We start from the raw sequence: 23,171 nt of genomic DNA, 5'->3' as shown, positions 1-23,171 counted from the left end.
TTTGATTATAAACTAAGAACTGATAATTGTTTTGAAATATTATAACTGCAATTATGAAACAATCAAAAGCTTGGAGAGAAAAACAGAACCAAATGAACCATTTACATTACCATTTACCTACTATCGAAAGTAAGTATAAGGAACAAAAAATTATATTTCTGGAGTTATTCAAAAGCTCCTTTTCGATTATGCAACTGCTGAACAACAAACTCAGCCTGGATTAAAAGACTAGCTGGTACCAGACTGAACCTTTCTATTTTCCCAGAGGCAGGGTGGCACAGGCTGGCACAGAGGAAGGGGGAAAAAGAAAGAGTATAAAAAAAAACAGAAGCTGACAGAGGAATAGAAGGAGAACAGGTTGACATTTCTCAGCAGAAGGTGGAAAAGTTTAGTGAATGTTTTGGTTTGCACTGGTAAATGCTGTCTTTTTAATTTGAGGTCACACAATTAAAGGTACAGTATAGTTCACTTAAAACTGGAAATGTATTTTAACTACCCTAAAGCCATGCAATATGTACATACATTTTTTTCTTCCATAGAACATTATCCTTTATGTGCTGTTGGGGATGTTTTCATACACTCTGTTTGGGGTGATTTTGAGTCTTAATTTGGCCAAAAGTTTTAGCAAATTCAGCAATGTTTGGTGACAACCCTTTTCTGACACATATTTTGGAAAAGCGCTTTGAAATTTTTCAAAATTTTAACAATACACACTTGGCAAATTTACTACCCTTTAGTTGTGTTCGTGGTTGTTTTTGCCCCATCGACTTTCATTCTAATGACATTATTTTTATTGCAAATCTATGACACCATAATCATGCATTCTTGATTGTTGCTGGTTTTACCTGGTGGGAAGCAGTGAATTTGCTTATTTTTACTTAATTTTTACTGTTGATCATCAGTTGTAGTGCAAAAAAAGCTTAGTTTCAGATAAAAATTATATGGATTTATGAAGTATAGTGTGTGTGAGAGAGAGACCATTGCGCACTTAGCTTGATATGTTTGAAAAAAATAAAAATAAATAAGCAGCTCAGCTCTCAGAACATAGTAAACATAGTAAGTGTATTTAAGCACAGACACTATAATCTGCTGTTTTACTATACAGAACTCCATATAAAAACCAGAAACGTTTTGCTTGACAGTAAAAATGAAAAGTTTGACAAAAACACCAATAGTCAAGAATGCATGATTATTTGTTGTCATGGCTTTGAAAATGTCATTATAATGGAAGTGAATGGGGCAAAAACAGCCATGAACAAGACGAAAGGGTACTCAATTTGAACTGTACATAAGAATTAAATAAGATTTAGCCAAAATTGTGGTTAGTCTTAAGTCATAAAATCCAAGTTGACAGCTAACAGTGTAAAAGAAACACATACTGTACAGGCAAAACAAATGTAATATTTAAAACACAGTGGCCTTACGAAGCAAAACAATCAAATCCATTAATACACACTCTTTCATCTAAGGAAAAAACATCTTTACTGATCTACTGAAGCAAAGTAGACCCTGGGTGTGTAAATTAAACACAAATTAGCATTTTATTTACATATCTGCAAATGTTAGAAGGCTAGAAAAGAGCAAAATAAGTACATGTGATGTTGTAAAATGTGTCGCTGGAACATAAAAAGGATCTTTCTGCCATTTCTGAGTGACTATTTTGAGACATGAAACTGCATAAACTGACTCATTATGGGAGAAGGTCATGTAAGGGATTGTTGTCGGATTTCTTGATTACATTAGAGTTATTTCTAATGCAGCTGCTGGGGATGAATGGAGCTCTCTGTGTTAAATGTGATTAATCCCATAATGCACCAGTGTGCTACTTTCACGCTGGACGTGGCTCTTTTCACGCACAGGGGGAAAAAAATTGTACAGTCTCAGTGCTCTTGTTAACACTCTTTCACCTCAAGTCTCAGATCATTACCTATCTGTCACTCTCTTTCTTCTCTCATTTAAAAAGAGACCTGTTACCATCTTTTTTTTACTAAAAGTGCCTTTCCTTATGCTATTTGAAGTTTTTTTTTAAGTATCGCTAAGTGGGCCATATGACTTATAATAATCCTCTGAAGTCATGTGACAGTCGTTTCTCAGCAATAATCTTCCCATCCAGTGAGCTGTTTAACCACTGTGAACTGATCTTTGACTCCATGGAGCTGAAGCAATAAAGTGAATCAATTTGATTCATGAATAATCACTCACTGGTTCTGTGAACAGCATCAACCTATTGATGAAAAATAAATAATTAGCTTTTTTCAGTACACTCGCCGGCCACTTTATTAGGTACACCCAACTGATTGTTATTGCAAATTTCTAATCAGCTAATCTCATGGCAGCAGCTCAAAGCATTAAGGCATGTAGACATGGTCAAGACGATCTGCTGCAGTTCAAACCAAGCATCAGAATGGGGAAGAAACGTGATTTAAGTGACTTTGAATGTGGCATGGCTGTTAGTGCCAGATGGGCGGGTCTGAGTATTTCAGAAACTACCGCGATTTTCACACACAACCATTACTAGGGATTACAGAGAACTGCCTGAAAAAGAGAAATTATCCAGTGAGCGCAAGTTCTGTGGGCACAAATGCTTTGTTGATGCCAGAGGTCAGCGGAGAATGGCAGGTGGTTCCAGTTGATAGAAAGGCAACAGTAACTCAAATAACCACTCGTTACAACCTGCAGAAGAGCACATCTGAAAGCACAACATGTCCAACCTTGAGGCAGAGGAGCTATTCCTGTTAGCTAAGAACAGGAAACTGAGGCTACAATTTGCACAGATTTACCAAAATTGGACAATAGAAGATTGGAAAAACGTTGCCTGGTCTGATAAGTCTCGATTTCTTGCTAAGACATTTGGATGGTAGGTTCAGAATTTGGTGTCAACAACATGAAAGCATAGATCCATCCTGCCTTGCATCAACATTTCAGGCTGGTGGTGGTGGTGTAATGGTGTGGGGGATATTTTCTTGGGCCCATTAGTACCAATTTAGAATTGGTACGCCACACCCTACCCCAGTATTGTTGTTGACCATGTCCATCTCTTTATGACTACAGTGTACCCATCTTCTGATGGCTACTTCCAGCAGGATAACGCGCCTTGTCATAAAGCGCGAATCATCTCAGACTGGTTTCTTTAACATGACAATGAGTTCACTGTACTCAAATGGCCTCCACAGTCACCAGATCTCCATCCAATAGAGCACGTTTGGGATCTGGTGGAATGGGCCCAGTACTAGTAAGGTGTTCCTAATAAAGTGGCCGGTAAATGTATATAAAGACCACAAAACCGTGAGTGTCATATTTTTTGGGGAAATAGAGAACAAACATCACAGCAAAGTGCAATAAATAATCTGTCTATTGATATAGTAGGTTAGGACCACAAAAAATTTGGGCAAAATGCAACTATAAGGTTTTGATATAATTACAAAAACTAGGTTATTTAAAAAATATATTAATGGAACATAAACTTTATATTTTAATTATTTTTGGCATTAAAAAAATAACTAAATTTGACACGCAATGTATTCTTAGCTACTGCCAAAAATATACACATGCAACATTAGACTGGTTTTGTTGTCAGGGTCACATGCAGTACTGTATAGATTCAATAATCATAAGAAATCCATTTACTAACTAAATTCCCTGAATTAATAAATAATTAGCAAAGTTTTATTCCCTCACTGAAACCTTTTAATGTTGTATGAATCTCTTCCAAGCCAAACTGAACCCAAATGCATTATAAGAGCTAGAGAAGCAAGCCAAGTCACAACACCCCCAGAGTCTCTGCAAACACACACAGATCATAAAAAGCTCTGAGCTGCTGTGACCACTGAGGCAGCGAGTGTGTGTTTCCGCACTAATGAGCCCTGCTTCTGGTGTCACCCTGCCCTGATATAAACAGACATGAATATGACATCCGCTGTGTCAAAAGCTTGATTTTGCCAGGTGACTGTTGCAGGAGGAAACTCGGCGTGAAACACAGAGTCCCCTTGGGTGCCACCGTGACCTTCTCTAACCATACACACACACACACACACACACACACACAGCTGCTGCTCCTCTTCATACACTGGTATTTGCATACAGTTCTGCTCGACCACCCACCGTCCTCCACTTCCTTCTGTTTGTTTAGCCCCATCCATCCAGCTCTTCAAAAAAGCCCATCTAAAAGCATCTAGCTGAAAGTTTTATTGTGTGAACTGTATCTAATGAAGGGGCTATAGAGGTATGAAATCTCAAATGTGATGACCCACTGCCTGAAATTGAACAATTTAACTATCTTACATATGTAAAAACCACTTTGTACTGTATAAGAAAATATGTGATAGTTTAAAGATTAAATAAAAAATATTTATTTCACACTAACACTGTACCTAAATTATTATTTAAATTATCATCTAGAACAACTTTTTATTTAATTAAATGTTATGCAAACTTAAAAATGTATTTGAATTAAAACATTACTCCAAAAACAACTTTTTTTAAATAAAAAACTGAATACTTGGTTAAATGTATTTAATTTATTTACTTATATATACACACTGTATGTACAATCACCGGCCACTTTATTAGGTACAACTTTATTAGGTCCAACAACTCGTTAACTCAAATTTCTAATCAGCCAATCACATTAAAACAACTCAATGCATTTAGGCATGTAGACATGGTCAGGACGATCTGCTGCAGTTCAAACTGAGCATCAGTATGGGGAAGAAAGGTGATTTACGCGACTTTGATTGTGGCATGTTTCCCAAAGATGGGTTGCGGCTGGAAGGGCATCCGCTGCATAAAAACGTGCTGGATAAGTTGGTGGTTCATTCTACTGTGGCGACCCCGGATTAATAAAGGGACTAAGCTGACAAGAAAATGAATGAATGAATGAATGAATGTGACATGGTTGTTGGTGCCAGACAGGCTGGTGAGTATTTCAGAAACTGCTGATCTAGTGGGATTTCCTTGTACAACCATCTCAAGGATTTACATAGAATGACATATCATTAAGTGCCAATCATCCTAGACTGGTTTCTTGAAAATGACAATGAGTTCACTGTACTCATATGGCCTCCACACTCACCAGTTCTCAATCCAATAGAGCAGTGGTTCCCAACCTGGGGTCCCTAAGGGGGGCGCCAGAGTTCACAGGGGGGGCGCGGGAGAGGATAAGTATTAAGGTAGAAAAAGGCATAAAAGTGCTCCACTATTATAAAGGGCTTTGCAATTAATCAAAAATCCGATTTAGATTTCGGTTTCAAACGATTATAAAAAAGCATTAATCGAGATAAATGATTATTGCATCATATTTCGCCACAGTTGTACACGTGTTGCTCTTAAAAGTGCGAAAGAGCTTATGTGTGTGTGCAGCACGATCACAGAAGCATGCGGCCGGTCAGCACTCACTCTCATTCACACACTGAGACGAGCTGAGGAGCGCAGACATCTAAAGTCATCTTAACGTGAGCGCTTTAATGGTCAAATAGGTGTCAAAACGCGGTGTTTAGTGATTATTTACATTAACCCTCATTTGTGTAATAAACAAACGAGTTGAGGATCAAAAGACGTGAAAGAGAAACCATTAAAGAGACATCGCGCTATAATCCTTCTGCCGCCTGTTTTTATCATTATTAAACAAACATAACGAGAAAACCCTCGCTGCTCTTGACTGAAGGACTGCTGTAGCTAAAGGGTTTTTCTTACAGTGAAGATGATTAAAGCACAGTTTGTTTCATATTTTTATTCTATTGTATTTATTTCTCTTTCCTTTGCAGGGTGGAAAATAACTGTATGCATGCATACAGTTGAAGTCAGAATTATTAGCCCTCTTGAATATTAGCAAACCTTTTCCTGCCCAATTTCTGTTTCATGGAAAGAATATTTTATTAACTTATTTCTGAACATAATAGTTTTGATATCTCATTTCTAATTACTGATTTCTTTTTGTCTTTGCTATGATGACAGCACATAATATTTTACTAGATATTTTTTTCAAAATACAAGCATTCAGATTAAAGTGCAGTTCAAAGGCTTAATTAGAGTAATAAGGCAAGTCATTATAACGGTAGTTTGTTCTGCAGACAATCAAAAATATATCTTGCTTTATTCTTGTCTTTATTCTAGCTAAAATAAAACAAATAGAAAAAAAAAATATTGTAGGAAATACTGTTTAAATTCCTTGCTCTGTTAAACTTAATTTGGGAAATATTCATAAAAAAAAAAAAATCTCAGGAGCGCTAATAATTTTGACTTTAACTGGCAATCGTTTTGAATAATCGTGATTACAATTATGACCAAAATAATCAAGATTATGATTTTTCCCAAAATCGAGCAGCCCTACTATTATATATGTGTTTTTAAGTACCAAAAAAAATAATCTAACCACATGCTTAAAATTCCAACATAATAGTGAAAATAATTAAAATAAATAACTTTAAATAATTATTTAAATTTTGCTCACTCGCGCAATCTGCTTGTCAACGTGTAGTAAAGGCAAAATCAAAACAATGGCAGACAAACGTAAATGCAGTGATTCTTCAGAGGCGAAGAAAAAGATTAGACAGTATGACAAAGCCTACCTAAATTTTGGTTTTATTGAAGGCCAAGACAAGTTAAAACTGATTAATTAATATTTTCTATACGTATTACTATATATTAATATTACACAAACACACACACACACATATATATATATATATATATATATATATATATATATATATATATATATATATATATATATATATATATACAGTACATATGTGTGTGCGTGGGTGTGTATTTATATGGTGGGGGGGCTCCAATGTTTGTATATGTTCATGGGGGGGGCCCCAAAGAAAAAGGTTGGGAACCACTGCAATAGAGCACCTTTATGTTGTGGTGGAACAGGACATTCATGGATGTGCGGCCGACGAATCTGTAGCAACTGTGTGATGTTAATATGGACCAAAATCTCTGAGGATTATTTCTAGTCCCTTGTTGAATCTATGTTGAATCTGAAGGCAAAAGGGGGTCCAACTCGGTATTAGTAAGGTGTACCTAATAAAGTGGCCGGTGAGTGTATATTTCCTATTTGTTATAATTTACAAAATACTGTCCATTTTATGCAAACATGTATGCACCACTTATCTAAAGCAATACAGTAGCTCTTCTTCTAGCTGCAAATCAACTGGGGGACTCCTTTCCCATAAAGTTGCGCATTTTATGGCCTGGCTATTATCTGGCTGTTGTGTTAAATGACTCTAACCAGTGTGTAATCGCGCCTGCCGTCTGGCTCTGGAACTCTGTGTTGTTTTTCGGCACAGATGCAATGCTGTTTCTCTAATCAGCTAATCCAAACAGACTGGATTTAACTACCACTGTCTCCCTGCGGCACCTTGGCGTACCAGTTCAGCCTGCCAACGCAAAAGGTCAGGAGTTCATTTCCCAGTTACGTTGATCTTACATCCGAAAAAACTAAAACCTCTGCTAAATGACAAACAAGGGGTTTTGCGAGTGCTGATGCGCAGACAAAGAGCCTCCCGTAATAAGCGAACATCTCCGCCTTGCCCACTTTCCCAAGCAAAGCGGGGTAGTCTGCCAGACTGGAGAAAAACAGCTGGCTGGCCCATAACAGATGGTATGTCTATTACAGCCGTACACACACACACACACAGACGCAGACTAGTCTGTACCTGCCAGGTTTGTTGATGTACTTCTGCAGACGTGCCTTTACTTCATCGTATGTCAGGAAGGCCATGTAGCCTGGATGTGTGACTGCTAGGAAGTTCCAGTTTCTCAGGATCGAGCCCCATGGCTATAGGGAAGAGGTGAGAAACAGAGATAGAGAGAGTTAGTGTGGTTATGAAGTAAATAATGACAAATTATTTTAAAAGCAAATAGCTCTGAGAAAGAAGTGTGGCTGGGTTGTGTTGTGCATGGTTCATTTTTAACATCGGTGACCTCCTGGATCAGCAGTAGGCAAGAAGAGCTGCAGTCCTACAGAGTTTTGATCCAGCCTTTACTCATCTACCTGTTGCTTTCTAGTAACACTCAGACATTGATTAACTTGTTCATGTGTGTATGGCTGGAGTTAAAACTATGCAGGACTGTAACTTTCCCACCCCTAGATGATGAAATAATCTCATAATAACACATAAAACTATTATGCAAAAAAATGCTGTAAAATGTACAGTATTACTGGCATTTACTAGTAAAATTTACTAGTGCACTGTAAATTAACAATTACATTTTTGTTGTAGTTTTACAGCACAATTGTAATTATTAATTTACAGTGCACTTGTAAATTTTACAGTATTACTAGCTATTTTTCACAGTATTACCTGCTATTTTTTCACAGTATTACTTGCTAAATTTACAGTATAACTTGCTAAATTTACAGTATCACTGGCTAAATTTACAGTATAACTTGCTAAATTTACAGTATCACTGGCTAAATTTACAGTATTACTTGCTAAATTTACAGTATTACTTGTTAAATTTACAGTATCACTGGCTAAATTTACAGTATTACTTGCTAAATTTACAGTATCACTGGCTAAATTTACAGTATCACTGGCTAAATTTACAGTATTACATGCTAAATTTACAGTATCATTGGCTAAATTTACAGTATCACAGGCTAAATTTACAGTATTACTGGCTAAATTTACAGTATTACTGGCAAAATTTACAAGCGCACTGTAAATTAGCAATTACAACTATGCTTTGGTTTTACAGTATGCTTGTAAATTTGACAGAATTACTGGCAACCAAACATTAAAAGCATTTTTTTTATAGTGTAGGCTTAGTTGGAGACACAACAACACTAAGTGATACTTTAACTGCTGAAAGTGAACTCATTTAAAATACAAATTTATTCTCAAAATCCATGAGTGTTACTGTGGGTTATTAAAAGATTTTTGAACTTTTATGAAAGATTATTTTGTAAACAATGTCGACGTACCCTAATGGTCTCAAACTCAATTCCTAGAGGGCCGCAGCTCTGCATAATTTAGTTCCAACCCCCTCCAACTCACACCTGCTTAATTGACTCCAGTAGTGTTGAACACCTTGATTAGTTAGATCAGCTGTGTTTGATTAGGTTGAAGCAGCAAAACTGTACAGAGTTGCGGCCCTTCAGGAATTGAGTTTGAGACCTATGGTTTTCCTCAAAGTTAAAAATGTATATATATATATATATATATATATATATATATATATATATATATATATATATATATATATATATATATATATATATATATATATATATATATAAACATTTTTGGTGTTAAATAATAACACATTTATTCTGTTATGGCTATTTTAACATCTTATGTAATTTTGAAACTGATAAAGGTATGAAAAAGATAGGTGAACAGTTTGTACACACACCACTCTTCGTAAAGGCTTGTGTTTTTGTGGCTAAATATGAGTTTCCTTTTTGTAAACATGTTTTTTTATGTCTTTATGATAATAATTCCAAAGAAATGTACTTAAATGCTGAAGTCATGTTTTAATTAATATATATGTATTAAATGTTTTTAGTATTGCAATAATCTTGTTAAGATGGTCAAATAAAGAACATTTATGACAAACTGAGTAATTTAGGACACATCTGCATGCTAAATTATTTAACACACTGTCTCTGTTAAGAAGGATAGCACACTTGTTGAGTTAAAAGTAACACAAAACATGTTGTCTTTAACTAGACACATAGCTGTTTAAGAAATAACACGGGATGAGTTGTTTTTAACACATCTGTTTTAAGAGCGCATGTACTTCAAAATATCTTGTGTGTTTCATCAAAGAATGAAATTCATAGAGAAATGATGACAGAATTTTCATTTTTGCACACAAATATGCCTTTTAACACATTCCCTTAGGTATATTTTATAAACTATACTTTATTATACATTTCTTGTAAACAAGCAGGTACACTGAACAAATGAAAAAGCAGACATTTTAGAGTGATCTACTGTTCCACTCTAAAGAAACGAAACCCAAAATATCTAGGCCTCCTGATACTGTGAACAAGTGGAAAAACACTAATCTTAGTGCCATTTCTTTCTCCTATAGAAGCAAACTGACTTAAGCAGCCTCCAAAAATCTTTAGCAGAGCTACAAAGAGGCCAAAGAAGTTTGGATGTTCAAATAAGCAGGGTGTAGTTTTGTTGGCTTTGGCTGTTAAGTAACAGGGGCATGAGTAGTGATTCAGCTAGCAACTGTCACATGACTATTGGAAGCGCAGCGTGAGATATAAACTCCATATTGCTCATTGATTGACTCACATATAAACAAATCCTCGCTAATGAACCAGTGTGGGTCCTTCCAGCACATTTATGGGAATATTAGTATTTTTGCAGCAGAACGTAGGCAGGAAAAAAAGTGGGTGTTTTGCAGCCGGTGCGTAACAAGGCTTGTGCAAACACAGGTTTATAAAAGCATGTGTGTTGTGGTTAAAGATGAAGTAAGTTTTTCAAACTAAGGGATTCCTCTGCGTAATACAAACCTCCTACTCTACACTCCTTCACAGAGGTGATCCCCAGTGTTAGCGCTGTTTTTCCATTAGACGCAATGTTATAAAACACGTTTTTGATGTGTTCGAATTAATCGTGGTTATCTATGGGACATTTATGTACAAGGTTTCTCCTCAGAATGAGTAAATCAACCCACGCTGGAGACAGAGTGGAAAAAACAAGGGTGATCCTTTGCTATCACTTTCATTATTAACATTGGCAGAAGGCAGCTGACATTTGAAGGCGCAATGTGTAATAATTTTCACTGATCAATCCAAAAACTATAAAAACGAGATCTTCTGTGACTTAGATTGTCTTATAAAGCCTGTAGATTGACTTTTTTGTGGAGGATGTGGCACTTTTACACACTTCTTAAAGCCTATATTTAGTTTTATTATCAATATACATGGCATCTCGATGTTTGTTATCAGTTTATCACAGGAAAAAGACATTTCCATTTTTCTACTTCTCACAATTACTTTGCCATGAGTGTATCTGGGTTTCATGTTCATGTTCTTGTATGTTACATGTACATGAGTGCAAATCTCAAGCAAGTTGCTTTCTGTAGTTCACATAACAGCCACCAGTGTTGTTTTTAACATGAGTTTTTGAAAAGAGATTTAATCCAAGTGACAGGTTGTTACCTGAAAAAGACGAGTGAAGATGTCAAACTCAAAAACAGAGATGTAGTCATTGCAGGTGAGGTCGATGGTGGATTTCAGAGCCATGGCCTCCAACCCCGAGCTGATGGGGTGCACGTCGTGAAGGCACTGCCGGAACATTTTCCATGGCACTATTGTTCTGGAACCACACAAATACAGACTGAGATTAGACTCTAGTAAATCCTCCTTGAAAAACTTCTAATTGCTAAGGGGTGTAAACATGGACGGAATCAGACAGTTAAAACACACTGTTATACAGTTCTTTACCTGCATCAATGGTTCCATAAAGACACTTTATCATCAGTGGAACCTTTTATTTCTTCAAAAGGTTATTTACAGTACTAAACAGCTTCTTCAGATTGCTTTTAAATATTCTTCACTGAAAGGTTTTTTCAATGTGGAAACTAAAATGGTTCTTTTATATGGGATGACTGTGAAAACCCCATTTTGGAACTGGTTAAGGAGAGCATAAGTTATCTCATATCCTGATAATGATATATATTGTGATATAGTACCATTTCTGTAAAAATTCAATCAGTTTCCTTTTAAAGTTTATTTTCAATACCCAGAATGCATACAACATCATAAGACATAAATATTACACTGAAAAAAAATATTCAAAAATGATTCCTTGGATTTACTCAATTTTTTTTTACGTTAAGTGGTTGTAAACAATTTATTTTTGGGCTGAGTTTAAACAAACAAATTAAGTTAAACATTAATAAACTTAATTAGTTTGCTTAAATTCAACACAAATAAATTGTTTGCAACAGTTCTGCATGCAACACTTTTTTCAGTGATTAGGTTGTGACGTCAGGTGACCAAAATTCAATGTCAGCGTCTAAGGACAACTTTATTTTCACGTCTAATACTGACATTAAATGACATTGAAATTTGGTTGATTTTAGGTTGTGTTGGAAAGTGACCAAAATCCAACGTCGAGCCAACATCTAAAACCAACATCATATTGACCTCAAATACTGACACTCAAGAACACTGGATCTTTAAAAACACATCTGACACAATGACTAAAAATGCAAGTTCTTACAGTATCTGTGTCGCTGACTGTAAACTCTTATTCACATTCTGAAAAGCTGTCGTACATGTTCCCCTGCTGTTCTCTGACAGCCACAAAATGGAGGACGTGAGGTAAATAGCAGAGCATGTGGAGAAAAGAGCCACCCACACACTTCGACTTCTCTAAAGAACAGTTTCATAAACACTGACCGTTACAATTTGACCAGCAAACGCTTTCAGACACTAGAATGCAAAGAAGTGAGAAAAAAAAATTGTGTTGAATAAGTGATAAAAAAAGACAAACACAAAGCTGCTGTTTCTTAGCAATGAGTTTTGATTTGGGGGTCACTTCCAGAAGTCATAAGCCACTTTTAGGTGAGACAAGAAAAGAGATTTGTCACACTAATAACAGGATCGAATTCTCTTCATCTGAGACTCTGACAGTGTCAGCCACCTGATTTTACCCATTTCTGAATAGAAATGTGCTTATTTTGCCAAGAACATGCACAACAATACATTGACCTCGAAAGGAAATATTTTTGTGCAAGGGCTCTAGCAAAGTTGCTATTTTCTAGCTGCAGTTCCTGGACAGGTAAATAAACAGGCAGACAAACAGACAGACAAATAAATAAGTAAATAAATAAACAGACAGAAAGACAGACAGACAGACAGACAGACAGACAAATAAATCAAGCAAATAAATAAAAAAGTCAATAAATAAATAAATACATTAATCAATAATTCAATGAGTAAAAGAATAAATAAGTAAATAAGTAAATTAATAAATACAGAAATAAATTAATTAATACATTAATAAATACATACATACATACATACATACATACATACATACATACAGTAGATACATACATACATACATAAATAAATAAATAAATAAATAAATAAATAAATAAATAAATAAATAAATAACCATTTAAAACATAAATTTACTCATGACTACACACTTACAATCAAAGACAACATTTAATTAGTGTGTAAAGATTTGTTTGGACATGAGCTACTTTTTGGTCAGGCATAAAATCATCCCTGTGACTCCTTTATAAACTTAAAGGTCCAGTGAAAACAGTTTTATGTTAATTTCAGTCTGTTAGTTTTAAAGATATCTATCAGTTAGTGTGCTACAAAACACTGACAATTTTCATGTGTAGAAAATATAAAACATATTGATGATATGAAGACTTAATATGAACATCAACAGCTTCCAGTGTGTCACTTCCACCTAAATGGATCATACTTCAGTTTCTATTCAAATCTTGACCAATTAAATGCTCTGTAGTATTTCACATGCCGTCCCTCCTCAAAGTTGCCTCTCATTCGCTTTTCAGTTGATGCGCTTGATCTTAACAACTCTCACTTGGCAGAGCTGTGATAAAAATGAAACACTGGCTGTTTTTTTAGGGTTTTTTTGAAGGGGATGAGCTACTCGATGGCACACCCTCATTTTGTGTTTCAGTTGAGATTACCTCAAACATTAAGTTAAAAAATACACATTTGAAAGCACTTCACAGGACCTTTAAGGACCAAACAAATCCAAAGCTTTTCCAGTTCTGCAAGTAGAAAGTGTTCTGAATTAATATGCAAAAGTAAAGTCAGCAAAACTGGCAAGAGGATCAGAGCCTGTTAATTAGTAAAAAGCTGAAGTGAGTCAGCTACAGATGGCAGAAACAATGGTGTGGAGGAATCAGACAGAGCAGCAGGTTAATGAGGAGCATCAACTTTGCTTCTTTATAATTAGAGAGGGCAGTGGCCTACCTTTTGCATCTCGACATGTACAGAAACCTTTTTGCACACACGTTTAACCAATTATCTAAATGATGACTTCCTCTTGACTTCTATTGCTATTAAATAAAAGTTAGTAACATTTCAATTACCATCCTATAAGACTCACTGGGATAGTGGATTAGGATTAGATTTTTAAGTTTCTTCACACAATATTTTTATCTTATATAAGAATGTTTATTAATGGAAAAGTCCAATTGTCCAATTTAAATGGAGGTTTCAATAATAAAACAAGAACTTGCTGTCTAGTGTTTTAAATACCTGCAGCAAAGTATTAAGGGAAAAAATCCCAGGGTTATACTATTTGTATGAAAGCCAGATGTTAAAGAAAGCCCATCAGAGTCCATCTGATATATCCCATCCTCTTTTTGATTCATTTCAAATACTTCCCTCAGGATCTCGGTATTGGGTCCCTTTGGCAGGGACCAACAGATTTAAATTTTCATTTGTTCCTTGTGCGATCAATTTGCTGAATTTTAATGGAAAGAGGTAGTTGCTGTTTTTAGTACTATCAATGTTGTTTAATGTTTATCCGAAGTGTGTGGTCTGATATGTGTTGTAAATCTACAATGATGCAGAACTAATTGCCCCAAAAGGGGACAATAAAATTTACAGTAAAAAGATAAAATCTATATTTAGAAGCAATAATTATTAGATTTTTTACATGTATATTTTCTTGTTATGCTTCAATTTAAACACTTTATAGTTTTTTTATATATATATTCACAGTAAAACTGTAAATATATTGAATATATATATATATATATATATATATATATATATATATATATATATATATATATATATATATATATATATATATATATATATATATATATATATATATATATATATATATTCACAGTTTTACTAATTTCTAAAATGTTTTACTGTTAAAACATTCATGTAATAAAACATCAGTCATTAATAAAAAAATGATTACAATGGGCCCAAAATAAATCTACAAAATAACACGTACAGTATAGTTGTCAACATTTGAAGTGAATCAAAAAAGACAAAAATGTGTAATGTTCAATAGTTGTACACTGAAAACACTAATAAGTTGACTAAACTAAATTGATTGAGTAAACTCGCTGCCTTAATTTAATTGAGTAATGGAGTCTCCTAAAACTTGCATATTTAAGTAACAATGTATGTATAGTCTACAAAACCGGCAAGTTAAAAAAACTTAAATATGCAAGTTTTGGGAGACTCCATTACTCAATTAAATTGAGGCAATGAGTTTACTCAATTATTAAGTTCAGTCAACTTATTAGAGTTTTCAGTGTGTGTAATAATATACTATGAAAAAATGTTTAAATACAGTTTAAACAAAAAAATAAGTTGCCATTTATTCAAATTAAGATTATTAATTAATAATTATACCTGAAGCCATTTGTTTTCTGATTTAAAAAAAGACCAAGCACTTAAGGTTGCACATATTAGAATTTTACAGTCAAGACTACATTTGTGAAAATAACATTTTTTTTTCAAAGGATTAATTATGATTTTGAGCTCACTACACTTGAAACCTTAATTTTATGCATTTCATGGTACATAAGTTAAATTAACTCATATTTTTAAGTAATAGGATCAAAATGCTAAATTTTTCTAAAGTTATGTTCAGTCAACTTTACTCAATTGTTTATGTAAAGACAACATAAGGGTTTACAGTGTAGGACAAGTTTAATGAAAAGTTTGAACCACAATACTGTATATCCTTACATACAAAAATATCAAACAGCACAATTGTTTTCAATATAATAATTTAAATAATGAGACAAACCGGCATATAATCATGATCCCAAAATCATCATGTAAAACTGAATGGCCTTTGACAATTTAACTTTGCCATGACAGGAACCAATTAAATTCTAATTTTATATGTGTGCATGCGAAGGAAAAGGAAAAGAAAAAGAAAGACATAAGAGGCGAGTGGAAGAAATGTATGTGAAGTGATCTCTCGATTTTTGAACGTGCTAAGGAGTGCTAAATCGCACAAAAACAGTTAACCTATCAAAATAAACCAAACCACGTATACCATATATAATAAAACTGTATGAGTGCATATTTCTCACCAGTCTAGTGTAAACTGTGTATTAGTTTTGTATATTCATTTATATCGTGAGATGTCGGAAAACAGTTTGAAGTAGTATATACGCACCTGTGTACATTTCTAAATAAACTACAATAATTAGCTATGATGTATGTCTGCCCTTTATTTATTATTGATTGATTTATTCATTGTTATTGCCTGTACTGTAAAGCTCTATGTATTGTACATTGTTCATACTGTATTTTCTGTTTTTAAATAATATAAATAATAATAATAATAATCTTTAAAAAATGCTCAACATGGAGCAGCATGGTGGCACAGTGGGTAGCACAATCACCTCACAGCAAGGTCGCTGGTTCAAGGCCCAGCTGGGTCAGTTGGCATTTCTGTGTGGAGTTTGCGTGTTCTCCCAGTGTATCCGTGGGTTTCCTCCGGGTGCTCCGGTTTCCCCCACAAGTCCAAAGACATGAAGTATAGGTGAGTTGAATAAACTAAACTGGTGTATCTGTGTAACAGCAGAAGTGTACAGGTGTCCCCCAGTGTTGGGTTGCAGCTGGAAGGGCATCCGCTGCATAAAACATATGCTGGATAAGGTGACCCCTGATTAATAAAAGGACTAAGCCAAAAAGGAAACGAATGAATGAATGAATGAATGAATGAATGAAATGCTTAACATTAACCTGAAGTTTCTGTTACTGTATTAAGATGAATAAATCAGATCTTTAGTGGTTTAAAGTGATTTGATGAATTATTGAGTTATACTGTTTTTCCACACTAACAGGACATATCGGCTTGTTAAGTGGTGACGTGTTTGTGACGTATGTAATACTGTTTCCGGGTCCAAACATTCATTTGAGTGGAGAAATCATTCGTTTATGATCACGATTTATTCCTATCACACATTAAAGTTAATTTTATATAAAATTATAGTGTACACAACAATCTCTGGGCTTGCTGCATAACAAATACCAAAAATGTAACAATTTATAAAAAAATGTATCACTTTCTGGCCATCGGATATTAGGCATGGACATATATACTGCGATCGGGATTTTCGAAAGCATTAAATCGCTTTGTAAACGTTTATTATTAACATTTCATGAGTCTCCCCATTCAGTTGAATAGAGCGCTTGGACCCGGAAGCCGCTTCGCGTGACGTCACACTTAACAAGCGGATAGCGTTCTTCCATATTTGAGAAATATAAATCACAACACCTTTTGATTTTAAGACTAACACTGATCAATGTTATCTCCTTAGAATTGAGAAGCGTTTGTTGTCTATCTTTAAGTAACATAAAAATATGGAATATAATTTTCACAATACAAATAGTACATAAACTATTACTCAAAATTTGAAAATATGGACTTACTGTATATGGTTCTTTATCTCAAGGCCTCATATGATATTAAAATAGTGTATTACATATTTATAGCTTATTGTCCTTTGTGAAAATATCTCTGTTTTCACTTATTGTCAATTTTTGGAGCTCAGCATAAATGAGTTATCAGAAATGAATGCATTAACATTCAATACGTGACAAAATCCTCTTGGTTTAACACAGAGTCAACTCAAGTCATTTTCTTGGTTCAACAACACAGAGACAACTCAAGTCATTTGTAGCTTGACTTTCCTTAAGCTGCAATTATCATCTCGGCATTCAAACTCATTTCCATCAAGTCACAAGTTTTGCATTATGCATGTTCAGCATGAATACACTGCAGTTCAGCAGAGAAACTGGAAACTGACCATTTTTCTCCAAGTGCAAAAATATGTTTTGCATATGTATTAATCAGCAGCCACAGCGAAAACCTGCTGATGCATTGGCAGCAATAAGGAAACTGGCTCTGGCCTCTGATAAACTTGCTAAACGCTGGTCAGTGCAGTAAAGAAAATGATGAATCAATCTGGAGAGCTTACTGAAAGGCAGATAAATAAAAATGATGACTTATAAATACCATACATCCACTATCAAAGCTTTGGGATCACTAAAAAGTTTAAAAGAAGCATAATTTGCTTACCAAGGATGCATTTATTTGATCAAAAATATGATTAAAGCTACTAATTATTATTTAAAATTACAATAACAGTTTCCTTATTGAATGTAGTTGAAAATTTTACTTATTTCTGTGATTTAAACTAATTTTCAGCATCATTACTCCAGTTTTCAGTATCACATGCTTCTTTGGATTTAACTTTTTGACTCAGCAGAATAAGTGTCTTTTAAAACCATTTAATTTATCTTACTGACCCCAAACTTACTGTATGCCAGATTCCCTCAAAACAAGTCAGACGTACTGAGTCTTATAAATCATTTATTTGTTTCCAATTTCACATCAAGTAACCGGATGGCAGAGTTGAGCTTGGATCAGTGATGGACGTATGAAGAACGACTGGATCCAGTTTAATTACATTTATTAGAATAGCTGACCCCTTAATTAAGGAGGACTTTTTAATGGGCTGAGGGCATCTCTCAGTAGACAACACAAAAAGAAGCTCATTACAGATCCTGTCCCTGCCAATTACTGAAGCAGGACAGGTAGAGGCGCACGAATAATGCCATCCTGCCAATAAATAAATGAGCGGAGGGGTGGAAAGTCAGAGTGATGGTGTCACAAAGCAGAATTCTGCATCAATTTAAACAGGCTTTAAGAAGACAGGCCACTATGATGTCTGTGAAAACACAGGCTGAAGTGCAGGATCCAGACATAAACAATGGATTTACAGATATAATGTGGAAATAAAACTGAATAAATATAAAAGTAAACTAATAGGACCACAAAATAATGTTAAATCTATGGACATATTCCTTCAAAATGTTCAAATATATATATATATATATATATATATATATATATATATATATATATATATATATATATATATATATATATATATATATATATATATATATATATATATATATATATATATATATATGATGAGTATGTAAAAAATTCAAAAAATCAAAATAAAAAATAAAAAATTTATCAAAGTGTATAGAAAAATATTAATGGAGCCGTTTTTACCAAAATATGAATAAATAAAATAATATTTTGTCATTATTTACTCTTTAAAATATCTTCAATAGAATAAAGAAACTCATAAAGGGTTTAGAACCACTTGAAAGTGAATAAATTGTTTTGCTTTGCTTTGTATTTGTAATGAAAATGACATTTAGTTTAATTTAAAAAAAAATCATTCATTAACTTAATTTATGCTGCTTTTCTGGGGCCGGGTCGCAGGGGCAGCAGTCTTAGGAGAGAACCCCAGACTTTCCTCCCCCCAAACATTTCCTCCAGCTCCTCCGGGGGGATCCCGAGGCGTTCCCAGGCCAGCGGAGAGACATAGTCAATCCAGCGTGTCCTGGGTCTTCCCCGAGGCCTCCTCCCGGTGGGACATGCCTGGAACACCTTCCTAGGTAGGCATCCAGGAGGCATCCGAAAGAGATGCCTGAGCCACCTCAGCTGACTTCTCTCGATCTGGAGGAGCAACGGCTATACTCCGAGCCCCTCCCGGATGTCAGAGCTCCTCATCCTATCCATAAGAGTGCGCCCTGCCACCCTTCGAAGGAAGCTCATTTCAGCCGCTTGTGTCCGAGATCTTGCCCTTTCAGTCATGACACAAAGCTTATGACCATAGGTAAGAGTAGGAACATAGATTGACCGGTAAATCGAGAGCTTTGCCTTTCGGCTCAGCTCCTTCTTCACCACAACGGACCGGTACATCGACTGCATTACTGCTGCCGCTGCACCAATCCACCTGTCAATCTCAGGTTCCATCCTTCCCTCACTCGTGAACAAAACCCGAGATACTTAAACTCCTCCACCTGGGGTAAGGACTTTCCTCCAACCTGGAGATGGCAAACCACCTTTTTCAGGGGAAGCACCATGGCCTCGGACTTGAAGGTGCTGATTCTCATCCCAGCCGCGTCACACTCGGCAGCAAACCACCCCAGTGCATGCTGAAAGTCCATGGGGCGGTTTGCTGCCGAGTGAGTAAAAAAATCTCATTTTAAAAGCTTTAAGATTTCACAACATTTCAGTTTTTACTGAGATTTGTTCTAATAAATGCAGCTTTAGCGAGTAGAAAGACTTCCTTTAAAAACAAAACAAAAATAGTACCAATAACCAACATTTAAATTTTTTCAGGAATAAATTGATTAAATTAATTTAAATTTAAATAAAAAAAGAAACAGATACTTTTTTCAGTATTTGTATTCTTTTTATGATGTTTCTTTATCTTTTTTATGATAACACTGTAACCTTGACACTTTTAAGTCCCTCAAAAAAACTCAGATTCAGAACGTTTTAAAATGTAAAAAAAAAAAAAAAAATCTCATCTTAATCACTAATCAAAATAATTTGATTGTATGTATTTGTACGAGTGTGAATTGCATTTTTATGCTTTTTGTAAACACATTTTGCTGAAAAAAAATGATGAATGTACACACTAGGAAATAATCAGTCATTCATTTTCTTTTGGCTTATTCCCTTTATTAATCTGGGGTTGACGCAGCAGAATGAACCGCCAACTTATTCAGCATATTCCATTCACGCACATACAATTCACCTATACTGGTAAAGCTTACCCAATTCAACTACAGTCTTTCTTTGGACTTGTGGGGGAAACCAAAGCACCCGCAGGAAACCAACACCAACTTGGGGAAAACATTAGGAAAAAACTATTGTGAATATATTTAAATCTATTGTAAAGACAGTAAAGTACTATTGTACACTAATAAATGATATACAATATGTACACTGAGAAATAATCATCAAATATTATGCTCAACTATTTTTTTTTAGTATTTGTATTATTTTAATGATGTTTCTTTATCTTCGTTATGATAACAAGATATTACGCCACCTTGACACTTTTAAGTCCCTCAAAAATTTTGTATCAGATTCAGAACATTTAAATGTAAAAAAAAAATAAAATAAAAAATAAAAATCTCATCTTAATTAAAAATAATTAGATTTTATGTATTTATGTAAGTGTGACTTGCAGTTTTATGCTTTTTTAAACACATTTTGCTGGAAAAATGTGGAATGTTACACTATTGTACACTAAGAAATAATCTATTGTAAATATATTTTAATTATCTTAAATCTGAAAAAAAGGTACAAGAGCAGTCACTGGTGTGGTACCTTTTCAAAAGTTACATATTTGTACTTAAAGGGTATATATTGGTACCTCAAAGGTATATATTATTATATGTAATAATGATATTATTTTTTCTTCTGGAGCAAGTCTTATTTGTTTTATTTCAGCTAGAATAAAAAAAGTTTTTAATTTAATAAAGATCATTTTAAGGTCAAAATGATTAGCCCCTTTAAGCAATATTTGTTTTCAATTGTATACAGAACAAATAATCATTATACAATAACTTGCCTAATTACCCTATCCTGCCTAGTTAATGTAATTAACCTACTTGAGCCTTTAAATGCCACTTTAAGCTGTAAAGAAGTGTCTCAAAAAAGATCTAGTAAAATATTATTTACTGTCATCATGGCCAAGATAAATTAAGAATAAGTTATTAAAACTATTATGTTTAGAAAAGTGTTAGAAAAAATCAGCTCTCTATTAAACAGACATTGGGAAAAAAATAAACAGTGGGGCCAATAATTCAGGGGGGCTAATAATTGTGACTTCAAAAAGGTACCACCCCAGTGACAGCTCTACCTTTAATTCTGACAGTGCAATCAACCTATGGTAAATCTATTGTACACTAAGAAATAATATACACTATGTAAACTAAAAAAATAATCATCAAATATCATGGTAAACCATGTAAAAAACATCTCTTCATAATAAAATTATTTTATTGTAAATCATTGTATACAATATATAACTTTGTTGTATATACTGTAGCACACATGCACTGCCAAGATATCACTAGATGAATTCTGTAAACTGTCTCATGAAAACAAGACAGTAATTCATCCAGCGGGTCGGTTTGCTCTGAGACTAGAAAGATAATAATATCAGACCTTATGTTCTCTCTATCTCTCGATAATGGAATATAATGCTTTTACTCAGAGTAACCAGAGAATGGAAGAAACGTGAAGTCGCCTCCGCCTTTCATGTGAACATTTTTCTCAGCTCACTTTACCACTACAGTGTATAGACTAACCCCGCCCAGGTGAAGAATATATAATGAAGGGAAAGAAGAAGAAAAAAAAGAGAGATTTACATACTACATCCTCCTCCTCTGCAGCGGCAGCAGGAAGTCTTGCTCACCATTTTCTCATTATCAGTTCATATAAATGTCCTGCTGATTCGCTGTTGGAGATTTGTTTTCAAGCTTATTTTTCCTTATTAACCTCACTACTGTCCAGCAGGACTTTAAACTCACGTTTAACTGTAGAGCAGAGTTTATGAAGGCCAGCATGAGTTGCCTGTTTTTTGTCTTATTCGGGCGGCAGCTGTTTAGTGAATTAAATATAATGCACTTGCTGATTTTACTCTGATAGCACAGGGGATTATCACACAGCCCAATCGGCCTAGAGCAGGCACTCGGATTCACTATTTTAACCAATTTGTCTCTCTTAATGCACAACATGGCTCTGAAAAGGTTTTTAGAGCCCTCTGAAATCATCTTTATTTTTTATACAAGTATTTCCCCCCCCCTAGACTTTTGCTTTTTATTCACTTTCATTTTTTTGGACATCCATTTCACTGGTGCATTTGAAACATTCTTTACACAAAGTTAAAATAACAGAACTTATTTGAAATAAAATGACATTGAATTGTGAATGTTTTTACTGTCACTTTTTATATATGCTAAATAAAGTATTATTATTATTATTATTATTATTATTATTATTATTATTATTATTATTATTATTATTATTCTCTTTATTTTCGGCTTAGTCCCTTTATTAATCAGGGGTCGCCACAGTGGAATGAACTGCCAATTAATGCCAATTTATATGTTTACGCAGCGGATGCCCTTCCAGATGCAACCCATCACTGACACCATTATTATTATTATTATTATAGTATTATTATTATTATTATTATTATTATTATTATTCATTCATTCATTTTCTTGTCGGCTTAGTCCCTTTATTAATCTGGGGTCGTCACAACGGAATGAATCACCAACTTATCCAGCAAGTTTTACGCAGCTTTTATTAATCTGGGGT

At 34.4% G+C, this 23,171-nt stretch overlaps 1 protein-coding gene across 2 annotated transcripts in view; it reads right to left on the bottom strand.

The window, feature by feature from the left end:
- Positions 1 to 23,171, bottom strand: part of cblb (Cbl proto-oncogene B, E3 ubiquitin protein ligase) — a 131,151-nt gene that overhangs the window by 34,390 nt on the left and 73,590 nt on the right. For both annotated transcript variants that reach the window (XR_015501186.1, XM_087270865.1), the window contains exons 5-6: positions 11,132 to 11,288; positions 7,662 to 7,783 (exon numbers count right to left, since the gene is read on the bottom strand). Coding sequence is in view for 1 of the 2 variants with exons in the window: in XM_087270865.1 (XP_087126991.1) it covers positions 7,662 to 7,783; positions 11,132 to 11,288 (279 nt within the window). In the remaining variant the exon portion in view is untranslated. The remainder of the gene's footprint in view (positions 1 to 7,661; positions 7,784 to 11,131; positions 11,289 to 23,171) is intronic.

Source organism: Danio rerio, chromosome 10, assembly GCF_052040795.2.
Source record: "Danio rerio strain M-AB ecotype USA chromosome 10, GRCz13ab, whole genome shotgun sequence".
Classification (NCBI taxonomy): Eukaryota; Metazoa; Chordata; class Actinopteri; order Cypriniformes; family Danionidae; genus Danio; species Danio rerio.
This window is presented reverse-complemented; position numbering and strand designations above follow the sequence as displayed.